This window comes from Vidua macroura, chromosome 7, assembly GCF_024509145.1.
Source record: "Vidua macroura isolate BioBank_ID:100142 chromosome 7, ASM2450914v1, whole genome shotgun sequence".
Classification (NCBI taxonomy): Eukaryota; Metazoa; Chordata; class Aves; order Passeriformes; family Viduidae; genus Vidua; species Vidua macroura.
This window is the reverse complement of record NC_071577.1, coordinates 4185569-4199521: the sequence shown is the minus strand read 5'-3', so window position 1 is coordinate 4199521 and position 13953 is coordinate 4185569. Positions and strand designations below refer to the sequence as shown.

Below are 13953 nucleotides of genomic sequence, written 5' to 3'. Positions count from 1 at the left end.
TTGACTCCAGGTTAAACATCCCAAGCCTGACTTTTCAGTGCTGGGCCCCAAAAAAGAGACTGTGAAGAGAAGCAGGCTCCCCACCCCTTCCAGCCCTGGCACTGGGGCTTTGATCTCCTTTTCCCAGTCAGTAAAAGTCACAATCCAGAATCACTTGGAATTAAAGGCCAGGTGAGACATCAGAGATACTCCTACCCTGACTCTGTTCCCTGGCAACCTAAAAATCCTCTCATCCTACAGGAGGGTGTCCATACAAACCCTTGATTTCTTATACCTCCAGATTTTAATCCACCCAGAGTGATTTGCACTCAGAGTACAGCATATGATCATTTCCATCAACTACCAAGGGTTGTTGGATGGTGCAAATAGGGAGCTTAGCAAGACAAATATTTAAAAACTTTATCAGATCAGACCTCTGCACTGATAAAATCATCAGGGATAAGCACAGCCAAACTCGGAAGCTTTCTTGTGGTGTCATGGTAGGGATGTCTCAGTGTGCAGCTGAGGGAATGGGGAATGAAATTGGGAGAAATGTAAATCAGTTACATCTTTTTAATTACAGAAATTAGTAAAGACAGGCACTTCTGGTCATGTCTGATTTTAAGAAGTGTCTGAGATACCACAGTCACAGGCAGACAGTTTGTCTGTAGCTCAAAATACCTATAAAAAACTCTGGAATTATGCTTTTGTTCCTCATAATGGTAAAAAAAATGGCAAGAGAACAGATCTATTTTTCATGTTGATTAAAACAAGAAGTGGGATGATCACACAACCAAAGGTATTCAGCTCGGTGGAAATCATGTTTAAATTTCTAGCAGCCCTGCCAAATATTTTAGCAATTTGATAATATAATTGAGCCATTATAAGAAGAAAGATTTCTGGGCTCACATGGTTCACAAACTGGGTTGATTTATTTGTTTTTGTTGAATTAGGCCTAAAGTAATTGAAAAATAACAGCAGCTGTTACAAAGGTCAAATTCCCCAATACTCAAAAAAATATTCAACAACCTCTGTCCTTATTTTATTGCTTTGTAGAGGTGTTCAATTAATCAGTAACGTGATTTAAATACAGTCCTAAAAAGCATCTTGTGACTTTCTTCCTCCAGGAAGACATAGAAATCCCCATCCCAAAGTATTTCATTAAAGAAAACCTGGGAATCCTGCAGGACAGGGAGAAATACCTGCACGAGATTTTGCTGAATGCTGGTTTGCTGGAACAGGTAAATGTAGCCCATACCTACATATTGTGTTTGATTTGTTTAGTTCACAGCCACATCTGTCTGAACACAAGACACTGAAATGAGAAGTGCTTTTACAGCAGTGAGGAAGTAAAAGTGTGTTTACAGATAAGGCACAAGCAGAAAGAAACCTTAGATTTCCCTGTCAAACAATATCCAGTCACATCCCAAGGCTTGGTAAGACTGAAATGATTCTACTCTGCTTTCTGTGTGTGAGTGTCAGAGAGAGCAGCACTTTGGCCAAGTCAGTGCTTTATTTGTCTAACTAACCCTCATCATGTAATTAGTCCTCCTGATGCCTTGAGAAGGCTGACCTAGAACAGAGACTAGATGGAATTAAGTATGAATAAAATGAATACAGTAGGGATTTATTAGAAGATCTCAATGGATCCACCTTGGACAGGACAAGAGTCCAGCCAGACCCACACCCAAGATGAACCAAAATGGTCACAAAATGGACAACTGGTCACAGGGTCTCTCACTTTTATAAGTTCTGCTCCATTTGCATATTGGAGTTAATTGTCCAGTTAAAGCTTTAGCCCATGAAGTCCCATCCTGCTTGTTTTTCTCTCTTCAGTCCACATTGTTTGTGCTCTCGGGCCTGAGATTTGGATCTGTTGTCCCTGGTCCCCAGCCAGAGAAGGAATTGTTTTGTCTCTCTACTCTGTGTAGAGAGCTCACCATCCCCTAATATGAAACTCAGAAGTGCACACTAAAGCAGCACAAAACCTGAAAAATAGAAAAGCTAAAAGCTGAGACATCACTACTGAAACCAAGCTGTCCTGGCCCAGGATTCCTCACTGGAGCAGGCAGAACTCAGAGTTCAGGTCAGCACAACTGTTGGCATTCACTTGTTTATAACTTCTGAACAATGAGTGCAGTTTCCCCCGTGCAGCTACAGAGCTGCAGCTGCTGGGAGGAGCAGAAAACTGAGTTTTGGCAGAGCAAAAGTCATTACAGACAAGTACACGAGTGCTGCAGCGAAGGCTGCTCTGGATTTGATATACTTTTGACCTTTTGGGAGTGGCATGTTGACCTGTGAAGTAAACAACTCTGCCTACATGCCTGGATAACTTGGATTCATGGATGTTGTAGCCATAAGAGACAGTGATGATGGCCCACTTAGTCACACTGCTGCCCTGAATTCTCCAGCAGTGATTGTGCCTGTTTATCCCACAAAATACCAGAGGGAAAGTCCCCAGGTATGGAACAGCCCCAGGCAGACTGCAGAGACAGAGCACAGGCTTCCCTGCTGGAGGCTTTGCTGGGCAGCTGCAGAGCTCCCCTGTTTGAGTTCTCTGCTCTTCTGCTTGCCTGACCTTGCTCTGGGGAGATCCTGTTTCAGCACAGTTTATCCTGGAGCCTTTTTGCTTCCCAGAGTTCTGCTCTTGCCCCTTTCCAGCGTGGCATCCATTAGGGATGAGGTTGTCTAGTGAGCAGCCAGCTCAGCCAGAGCACCAGGCTGTGGCAGGGTCCAGCTGTCCCTTGCCAGGCTGCTACAGGGAGCCAGGGGATTCAATAAAGAGCAATAAAATCACCTCACCCAGTGTAAATCCAGTGTCCTGTGCTGCACTTCCAGCTCACTCACCACTGGGATTGCTGCAGGGCTGTCAGCACTTCTGCACCTCATCCTCTCAGGAAATCCTGGCTGCTGTGTAACCAGCTGGAGCTCTCCAGTGTCCATGGCACTGCTGTTAGGAGCACTCCAACATAAATCAAAACCAGTGGAGCTCATCTCAGGAATCTGCTCTGCACATGGTTTATGTGATTCTGTTCAGGAAACCTATTCTGTGTAACTGTGTCCTAGAAAGCCCTGCTGAAAGTAAGTGCCACGCAATATAAATATAATAATTAAATATGAGCTGCCTCCAGCTGGGAGATGAACATCAGGAAAGAACACTAATTCAGCTTTTCCATAGGTTCTCAGGAGTGGGAAGGAGGAGTCCCTTCTGTTCTGATCCGTTTTTCCCCTCTGACTCAGAATAGCCCCTCCTTCCATTTTCATGGAAAGAACTGTGACCCCAGCAGCACCTCCAGAACCCCTCCCTTCAGAAAAGGAAAGGAAAACATTCCACAGCCTAAGAAATTCTCCTTTTAGAAGGACAAAGCCCCATGGTTGTGTCTTTCTGCTCAAATGGATCAAGTTCAGCAGGACTGCATGAGCCACTGTGGCTTCCCAGCAAAGCAGGTTTTCCACATCACATATCCACAGGAGTCTCTGCTGTTTGTTTCCTAAGACACCATTTTCTACCTGAGGCAGGCAATTTACAAAACATAACTTTCCTTTGTTGATTCCCTTTTTTGGCTGTGCTGTTGAAGGAACCTGTCACGGCCATGACACTTGAGGAAGGCATTAAAGTGATCCAGGTGGCAGAACGGGCTCGCCAGGGCCGCGCCCGAGCAGCGTTCATGAAGAGAATTTACCTTGAAGAGAAAAGACAAAGTAAAAAAGAGGAGCAAGAGACAGGTAAAAGTCCAGAAGATGCTGCCACTTGCATTCAAAAGGTGAGTTTCTTGTGTAGCAACAATTCTGGCAAAGCCAAATGACAATGTTTTGGTCACGAGAGCAGCTGTGGACAGAAACACAGCTCACACGATGGGAAAGTTTCTGAAATGATCCTTTTTAGGGTATCCAGCAAGGTGAAATACATCATTTAAACCACTTAAAAAAATGAGACGGGACCCTCGATGTAAGATCAATGGAACCAGTCCTGCACTGGCAATGCAGGACGACTTTGTAACTTACACGTTGTTTTTCCATTCTGATTTTTATGACCTCAGTTGCTCTTTCTGGCCTCCCCTTGGAATTCAGTGCATCTCTGAATTCATGCCTTTTTCTGTGATCTCCAGGGGAAGAGTTCATTCCATATCTAGAAAAAAGGACAGAGGGAGGTCAGTGCTAAATTCCACAAAGAGTTCTTGCACATGAATAATTCAGACAATTCAGCCTGATGAAGCAGTAGCTCAGCCTAAATCTTATGTCTGAACTTCATGAAGCAGTGACAGTTTTTAGAAGCCTCCCAGAGCAGCATGAGGGGATAACAAACCTCAGAATTTGTTAAAAAAAAAAAAAAAGACTAGCAGATGGCAACCTGTTAAAAAGCAATAGTTTCAACTGTATATTGTGCCTTTCCTTCCTCTATTTGTTTTTTCCTGTGTCTGCCCCAGAAAAGGAAGCTGTACCAAGGCCCATTTATCTCATCAGAGTTTTGTTTACAATCCAGGTCTGGCGTGGGCACCGGCAGCGCAAGAAAACAGAGAAGCTGAGAGAGGAGGAAATGATATTTCTGGGCATGGTAAGTGGGGCTGTGCCTCCAGAACAGCAAATGCCACACTCTGTTTGTTCTTCAGGCTTTTATAATTCAGCCCAAGAGGAGAAATTAATTTCTACAATTCCTCCTATTTTAAAAGGAGTCTCCAAGGAATACAGAACTCAACTGAAATGATAAATGGCACAGGAGTAGCACAATTTGTCTTCTGCTGAATGGGTTTGTGCTGTCCATACATTCTCCAATGTGTGTGGCAGATGTGCAAACTGCCTGTGGAATATTTGCCCTGGGTTCCAGGGAACTCGACCCAGGCATGATCAGCAAGGAAATTTTATTAATCAGCTTTTCAGTCATGATTTCAAGACTGGTGAGCTGCCTTATGTCTGGAGTAGAATTCATGAACACTGGAAGAGCCCTCTAAAATCAAGTCCAGGCACTAACCCAGCACTGCCAAGCCCACCCCTAACCCATGTCCCCAAGTGCCACATCCACACATTTTTTGAGCACTTCCAGGGATGGTGACTCTACCACTTAACTGGGCAGCCTGTTCCAATGCTTGACAGCCCTTACAGTGGGCTAAAATAATTAATTTTTCCCAATAATTAAATTAAAGAAGCAAAATCCTCTTCTCCCACCCCTTTGCAAGCCTCTGCCTGCGTATGTCAAGAGCAGGGAAGAGAAACCTAAGAACTGGCATGTTAATCCATCCATATTTCTCTAAGTCCATATAAAAATAATCAAAATCTTCCTCACATCACACTGCAGGGCCAGAGGGAAGTGAGCAGCTGCCCATGGTCAGTTAAATTGCACAGGGGTGAAAGAAAAAATCAAAGCACCCTTTCCACAAGGAATCTGTTCCTCTCACCTCCTTCCTTGCAACAAACACCCAAAAAACCAGAATGAATTCTTTACTGTTGACCTTTTTTTTTTGTCCCCCTCCATGTTTTTGGAGGCCCTAACAGGTGTCAAGCCTCACACAAGTCCAGCTGCAGTAGCATTGTTGGATTAAGGTTTTTTTTTTTAATTTATTTAGAGATGGGGTAACTCAGAGGTGTTTTAAAAACTTTTCTTTTATTTTTAGCTTTATGTGAAGGGTGAGATAATGCAGATGTTATAATTTATTTTATAATTATTAGAAGCTAATTATTTCTTAATTATAATGAATTATAAGTGTATTCTTCTATCAAATTTGAAAAATTTTCTACAAATCCATTTTTCACATAGCACAGCCCTTGTACCAAGCTCTAGTAAAGTTCTAGTACACATCACAGCAACATTCAGCACTGCTCTGCATTTGTTATGTTTATTTATGCTTCCATGTTCTACAGTTCTTAAGTGATTAATTTATAAACTAATAATTTAATTTTGATTTAAAATATGCTCTCTGCTTTTGCCAGGCAGTTTGGGGGATTTTCTTGCCCAGCAGTGGAATTGCCCTTAGCTGCTTTATAGGGTTCTGAAAACTGATTGTGCCTAGAGATCACATCTCACATCAGTTAAAAATAACATTAATACCTTGCCTTTAGGAAGAAAAATGTACATTTATCTAAGCTTTGCCATGTTAAATACAGGTACCACCTTAGGGATTACTGCCTTTAGGATCTGCTGGTCTCTAACAGCTGAACAGAACCTTGGGCGTCAATTCTGCCTCTGTTTAAGACAAAATTCCCAAAGATTTTAACTAGTGCAGACCTAAATACTTGGGATGTACTGAAGATGAGTTAAAAACGGCACCTTTTGCAGAACAAGAGATTGTTTCCTGCCAAATCCCATGACGTTTCTGTCCTTAGGAAGGAAATCTAAATCTGGCATCAGTTATCTGAGGGTTCACAGCCAAGCCCTCATTTCATGGTGGCCAATGTGGGAGGAACTGGAAACTAGGATGGGAACAGCCTGGTTTATGGGGAGCATAATGTAATCTATATCATCAGAGGGATGAAGGGAATTAAAACCAAACACATCGAGTGCATTCAGTTCCTGACCTCCATTTAAAAGCAAGAGAATTGATGTTTGCTCCTCTGCACTCTTGACTCATTGCTCTTTGTCAAGTTTATAATCAAAGCATGTGGGGGGGAAAAAATTGATAACTCTAAATAAAATTTTTAAAAATCTGTTCTTCTTTCCAGGGTTTTTATATTCCCTTTTCCTTTCCATGCTGCATTCCCTTCCCTGGTCTCCAAAGGAAGCAGACATTGGTTCCCACTGATAGATAGGCAGGGAGCTCCAAAGGTCAAGTCCCTTTGATGTATGAGCACGTCAGCCTTCTAAAAAATGACCACAGATCTTCATGTGTAAATATGTTGAATTTGCTTTTCTAATGCTGCACGACTTAGATAAATTAGAAGACCCAACCATCCATTACTCCAAGTCCATCCCAAAGGAGACTCGACTTTTGTTGCAATAAATATAAATTCTCTTATAATTAGGGCTTTTTTTAAAAAAATGTCTGTGTTACTTTCAGACAAAGACTGCTTTGCACAAAGAGTTGATCCATCTGAAGTTCTGTGTAAAAGATTCCTGGGAAAAATCAATTGTGTTGGCCTAAAAAATAGGAAAATAAGTGTCAAACCCAAGAATTGTCCAGTCTTTTGCTTAACTCAGTGTTATTTTCTTTACCCTCTACTAGCTTCACAAAAAATTTATGTATCTTTTCTGGAATTCGATTCTATTTCATCTTTTGCTTGATGATGGAGAACAAGCCTATGGTAGAGAGATTTTTCTTGGCTCAAAAGTAAAGCCTCATTATTATTATTATTATTTATTAAAGCCTAATTGCAGAAACAGCATGATCCCCTCAGCACACGTTCTCCAAAGCCCCGATAAATCACACTTTGCAGTCCCAGTTTAATTTGTGAAGAGAAAGCAAGCCTCCTAAGAGCACATATATCTTGATAACTGTATCCTGAGCTGCTTCCTGATCTTCCTCACATTCCTGCCACAGGGCTGTTTACTGCCAGCTCCAGCATGACCACCAGAACCACTGCTCCAGGCACGGGGTTGTGTTTAAACCACACTGATGTGGCAAGAAAACACATTGAGCTGTCAGAAAACACAGACGTGCTGTCTGAGCAAACCTGCCTTTCCTTGCTCTGTTTTACCATCCCAGCTCAATTTAACTCACCAGGTTTTTAAACTGCTCTGTTCTTCTGGCATTTATAGATTCCCTGTCACTAAAAACTCTGTTCAGAGGTTCTGATTGTTGAATTTTGCTGCAGAGCTCAGTGCAGCTGGCTGTGTGACCTGGCTTTTGGCAGCTGCTGTGTCTCAGGGTAGTGCAGAACTGCCCGAGCCTGGTCCTGGATCCCCCCTCAGCACTCTCCTGCAGGAAGTTATACTTTTAATCTCAGAGCACAGGCTCCTGGAAAGAGGAAAGGCTGGGTTTTACCTAAAACATTGGGATAAACAGTTTGCCATCAGACTGATTTATGAGAGGGTAGGAGGGTGTTGGGGACTGGAGGAGCAGTTGGCTTAAAGCAATTAAGTGGGAAGAATGCAAAGGCAGCATGTGCCCAGGTGGCCAAGGGCACCTGGGCTAATGTGACCAGCAGGAGCAGGGAGGGGATGCCTCCCCTGTGCTGGGCACTAGTGAGGCTGCATCAAGTGCTGTGTCCAGTTCTACCTTCTTCTTCTCCAAATATTCTGGAAGTCAGACCAAAAAATTCCAGTCAACGCTTTGGTAAGCCCTCTGTTGTATCTAGAGGAGTTAAAGTTTGCCACGTGCCTTATTTTGTCAGGATGTTCCAACATTGGCAAGTAAAAGTTTTAATTGGACCTCCTGAAAATTTTGTTGTTTCTGCACTACCCGCAGTAAATCAAACTACCTTCCCTAAACCTGCTGAGCAGGAAATAGAGGAGTCCAGGAAAAAGCAATACAGAAAGACAAGTCCCTCTCTCCACCTGCAGTGCTCTGATACATTTTCCCCCAAGCCTCTTCTCCACAGGCTGGGCTGACTCAGAACAGCCCCTCCTTCCATTTTCACTAGAAGAACTGCAATGCCAGCAGCACATCCAGAAAAGTAAACATTCCAAAGCTTAAGGAATTCTCATTTTAGTGGGACAAAGCCTCATGGTTCTTTCTGTCTTTTTTCTCAAATGGATACAGTTCAGCAGGATGCATGAGCCATGTGGAGCCACTGTGGTTCCCACCGCAGCATCAGGTTTTCCTCACCACAGCAGATCCAGCTTCTCCTAAAGGTCCTCAGAAAAACACATCTCCCAGAATATCAGACTTCCAAGACATTGCAGGATAAGTCAAACCCCAGTTTAGGGTCTCACAGCTGTGAATTTACACTTACACAGCTCTATCCTGAAATTCCAGCCCTTCCCAAAGAGTTAGTGGTGCAACACCTGCTGCTCTGTGATTCTCTTACGTGGTATTTCCAACATCCATCCTTCCTCCATATCCAAGGCCTGTCTGGATGGGGCTTGGAGCACCCTGGGCTAGTGGAAGGTGTCCCTGCCCTGGCAGGGGATGAAACAAGATGAGCTTTAAGATCCCTTTCAACCCAAACCACTGCATGATCTTTTTCACATGAAAGGGTCTGTGTGGTGTTAAATAAAATGCTGTTCTCTCCTTCTTACCTCTTTTAAACATACCCAAATTTAGGCATGTTGTCTTGGTTGACGCTTTATTTATATCTGAGAAAACAGCCTGCCAAACATTCCTCCTTCTCTGAATTCCTGATAAATATAATTCATTTCACCCAGTCAGAAAAAAAAAAAAATCAGCATTTCCCAGAATAGCTTTCTGTGTAAACATTATAGACTATGGCTAAATAAATATTACACAGGATTTAACAAACTACAAACTCCATCAAGTGAAATTTAAAATATTTCATCAGCTCTTGAGAGTGGGCAGCTACAGCAGTGGTGCAGATCAGGCCTGGTTTTGCCAAGTTTAAGATTAAAATGACTTTGCTTGCCTGGGTGTTAGCACAAAGTCCTCTGTTATTTCACATCTCAGCAGTGATGACTAATCTGTCCTGTTTTCAATAGAAATTTTAAGCCTGCTCATTTTTGAAACAGAAAGACTCTGGGAAGAAAGAATGCTAAATAATTTGGCTTTCATTGGCTGCAGTCATACTAACAATGAAATCACTGCCTTTCCAAGCCCAAAACATGCTTGCCATGTTTAGTCAAGTTTAACAGCGTGCCCAGGTAAAATATCAGAAATAAACAAAACCAAAATGATGTAAACACATCTGGCTCTGCATGTAAACCTTTTGTCCACTTCAAATTTTCTTTATCTTCCTAAAAGGTGTTACATGTAAATATATTTCTAAATATGTATGATAGGAATCTCAAAACCAAGCATTTTCAGTATTTTTTTAGCAAGGCCTCCTACTACAAATGCTTTGTTTGAATGCATATGACAATTACTTTAATTGGCAAAGCCATTGGAGTGAGTCAGAGAGTAGGGAAGCTTTAATGAATGCAATATATTTTGCTTACTTGTTCCCTTTTTTTTGTGCCTAATTTAGGAATTCAGCCATATAATTGATGTGGCTATCACCATTTGTGTACCGTGGAACCTCTATTAATGCAATTTTCATTTGGGGGGTTGGAACTGGATGGGCTTTAAGGTGCTTCCAACCCAAACCATTCCATGATTTTATGATTCACAAGATAAGAGACCTCTTTAAAAATCTATTCTTCCCTCAGCCAGACAAATTGTATTGAGGAAATAAAGCAAGGACATAGCTCAGTCCTATAGCAAACTTTTAATTGCAGTTTGGATCACAGTTCAAAATTCAGCAGAATCGTATCACAGAATCACAGAATGATTTGGGCTGGAAGAGACCTTAAAGATTATCTCATTCCACCCCTTGCCGTGGGCAGGGGCACCTTCCACCTGAAGAATAGTTGTAAGTAAAGAACAAGACCTCAGCTGCTCTGATAGTAAATTATTTTACTCTACATGCCTGTGAAATCCCAATGTATAAAAAAAAGAATTTCATTTTCACTATTGGTTAAAATAAGTAACTATTACAACTACTTATTTTAAAAATATTTGGAAATAAAGCTTCTCCCCAGAGAAGCAAACTGTAAATGTACTGAAAAAAAAATCCTACACAACTGGTCCATCTTTTGAAATCTTACCATTAGGGGCGATGCTGGCTGAGGCAGAACATTTCCTGAAGCCCCATAAAACCACAAAGCATGTGCTTCAGCTCTGCTGTTCCAGGCCTACGACAAGAAGCTGTCCTAAATTAAGTACCCAGTAATAAAAGCTGCAGTAAATCTACCTCTCAGGCATAATAGGGACATTGGCCTTCCGACGTGGAGTGAAATGAAATGTATTTCTTTCACTGCCACCGAGCCTCTTGCCCTCCTGATGGAACAATTGAGGAGCAGTTAGTTCCACAGCAGGGCCTCCTCCTCCTCCTCCTGTGTGAGGAAGAGCAGCCCCAAGCATGCTCAGCCAGCCTGCACACCTCCAAGTGCTTTATAATGAACAGCAAAGGCTCTGCTGGGGAGCTGACTCAGCACAGGCAGGGCTTTCCAGCCAGGAAAGGGATGTGAGCAAGCAAAGCCCTGAGGTGGGAAGGGAACACAGACACAGTTCTGTGCAACCACGAAGTGCTTTGGTTCAAATGGGCCTTAAAGCCCATCCAGTGCACCCCTGCCATGGGCAAGAACATGTCCCACTAACCCAGGGTGCTCTAAGCCCTGTCCAGCCTGGCCTTCCAGGATCCAGGGGCAGCCACAGCTTCTCTGGGCACCCTGTGCCAGGACCTCCCCACCCTGACAGGAGGAATTCCTTCCCAATATCCCATCTAACCCCACTCTCTGTCAGTTTGAACACATTCCCCCTTGTCCTGTCACTCCAGGCCCTGTCCAGGTTCCTTGTAACCCCTTCAGATACTGGAAGGGGCTCTGAGGTTTCCACACAACCTTCTCTTCTCCAGGCTGAGCATCCCTCACTCCCTCACCCTGTCCCCAAATGGAAGGTTCTCCAATCCCCTTATCACCCACATGGTCCTTCATCCCACTGACTCACCTGGGAGCTGTAGGAAATACCTTCTCCCTCCTACTGGTGCATCATCCCCTTCCCTAAAACCTAAATTCTTTTGGGGAACGAGTAAAGAGCAGAACAGAAGAATCTTAGCAGCACACTCATGACTGATGAGTTGGAATAAAATTCTCTTTTAGACAAATGTCCATTTTGCCTTATTAATTTAAACAAGGATTTTAAAGACAAAGCCCATCAAACATTAGATAAGCCTTTTAAGTTAATGGACCATGTAGTCCTATTTTCCCACAAACTCAGGAATCTTCATAATATGTCCTATTTTTACAGCAACATCAATTATTAATATGTATACTTTTGCTGACAGAGGACCACACTAAAAATGTGAGTTTCGTTATCCAGTTCTGGGTCATTAACTGTGAAAAGCTTGTAAATATAATGGTTTATTCACATGGGAAGCCTTCATTAAGATGCATTATTCTACATCTGATGTGGCAGCATTGCATTATCAAGTTCACTGTCTCCATCTAATATTTGTAATTTGTTTCTAAATGAGTTGCTGTTTGTAGGGCAAGTTAACAAATTTGAATTTCACATGGCCAGAGAAATTTCTTAAAGATGGGAAAATGCTTCTTCCCCCAAGGAAAAGCTATTTATTAGCATCTTCCTGGAGAATGCCTCCCTTTGATTCAGAAGCAGGAACATTAGAGGCGCTGAGAGAAGGGATGTTAGAAATAAATTGGCTTTTGTCTTCCTTCCATGCACATTAGAGGGCTGTGGAAGCACACTCAGGATAACTTCAGAGCTCCACAAGAGCCATGTGGAAACATGGAAAGCTCTTCCATGATGCTGCAAGGCACAGGTCACAGGCTGGCCAGCAGGGATTCCAGCATTCCTGCTGGAGCTGTTGGAGTTCATCCTCCCTCTTGGCACTCTCCAGCCATTTCACTTCCTATTCCCTCTTGTGTCTTCAGATGACCAAAACTTTTTCAGACCTGTTTTCTTCTGGGTTCTGCTCATTGGCAAGAGAACAGAACCTCCAGCAGGGCTGTTGGAAAGATTCCGTCTCCTTTTAAAGGCCCAAGAGCACCTGAAGATGAACACAAGGCCCCAGGTTGTGCAGTTGGCTCCTCATTCCTGAGACAGGGTTAGGAATGTGTTAAGCTCTGAAGCTGGTGAGGTTTAGGGTGACACATACTTCTGTGATTAGGTCAAGAACACTGTGGGCAAAATAAAACAAGTTTAACAGAGCAGCTTCCTTCAGCTGCAAAGCTGGAAGGTATCACCTATGCTATTCGGAGCTTATTTTCTTTTTTTCAAGGGTTTTAATAGTCTAAAACATTTTATATCATCATTTACTCAACAGAAGAAAAGCATTTTCTATGAAAATTATTGACAAATGGTAGAGAACTGACAGTTCCATCCTGTGGACATCTTGTTACATCTCTTCAGCAGCTCCCGCTGGCCCCCTGTCTATATTTAGGTTATGTTGCTAAATTCCCTTCCACACTTAGTTTTGTCTAGTTCCTCCTCTTATTCCCTCCCTACTTTATCAAATAATTCACATGATCCATGCACATGCTTGGATCAGTTCTTCTAGTCCAAGGAAGCTGTTTTTAGGATAGTCCCCATTTCACTTAGCTCACATACACATAAATTCTTCTGATGTCACCTCATCCTTGTTTTCCTCAAGTCCATTCATTTTTTGTTCACATGACTGCATTGATTTCAAAGTGACAGAACAGAAAGCCAAGCCAGCTGTACATTCACCTGTGCTGTTTTATTTCAAAATCAAATGCCCATGGCATGATGTCCTCACTGCCAGTCAGTGCTTTTCCTCCTCGTTCTCCTCTCCCAGAGCAGGAGCCAGCCTTGTGTTCCTGACACGTGCTGGCCTCCAGCTCTTCCCTCATGGACAGGGCACGCTGTGTGAGTTCCACACCAGCCAGCCCTGAGTCCTTCAGGCCTCATTTCTCACAGCCAGCTGTGCTCTTCATGGCCTGCCCCCATCACAGCTGGAGCGTGTTACTGCCAAACAAGCAATCAGGAGGATTGGGGGAAAAGAGGAGAATACAGCCTTATCAACTTGCCCTGTTCTCTTTCATGCCTTTCTTTAGGGAAATACTGAAGGGGAATGGCTGGGGAGTCTTGTTCTAGAAGTAATTCTTATTTCTTCTGTTTTCTTGTAGTAAAACTGTGGAATAAAATAAAATAAAATAAAATAAAATAAAATAAAATAAAATAAAATAAAATATTCTCATAAGCTGTCCTGCAGGTTTATGTCTGTCCTTCAGCCTTGGTGCTGAGTACAGCTGATAAACTCCTGTTAGCAGATGCATTGATAACTGAATGGTGCTCAGACAGGGAGCTGCACAAATATTTACCCAGGGCTCGGCTGGGTTTTGCCAACCAGAACATATCCCATGGCCTTGTTGTTATCAGCATCTGAGCCAGCTGGTTCAGAGCTACCTGGGCT

At 42.8% G+C, this 13953-nt stretch overlaps 1 protein-coding gene across 3 annotated transcripts in view; it reads left to right on the top strand.

Annotated features, from left to right (window-relative positions):
* IQCA1 (IQ motif containing with AAA domain 1) overlaps positions 1–13953 on the top strand; it is a 102813-nt gene that overhangs the window by 13153 nt on the left and 75707 nt on the right. For all 3 annotated transcript variants that reach the window (XM_053982494.1, XM_053982493.1, XM_053982492.1), the window contains exons 3-5: positions 1107–1220; positions 3558–3743; positions 4463–4534. In XM_053982494.1, the coding sequence (XP_053838469.1) occupies positions 1107–1220; positions 3558–3743; positions 4463–4534 (372 nt within the window). The remainder of the gene's footprint in view (positions 1–1106; positions 1221–3557; positions 3744–4462; positions 4535–13953) is intronic.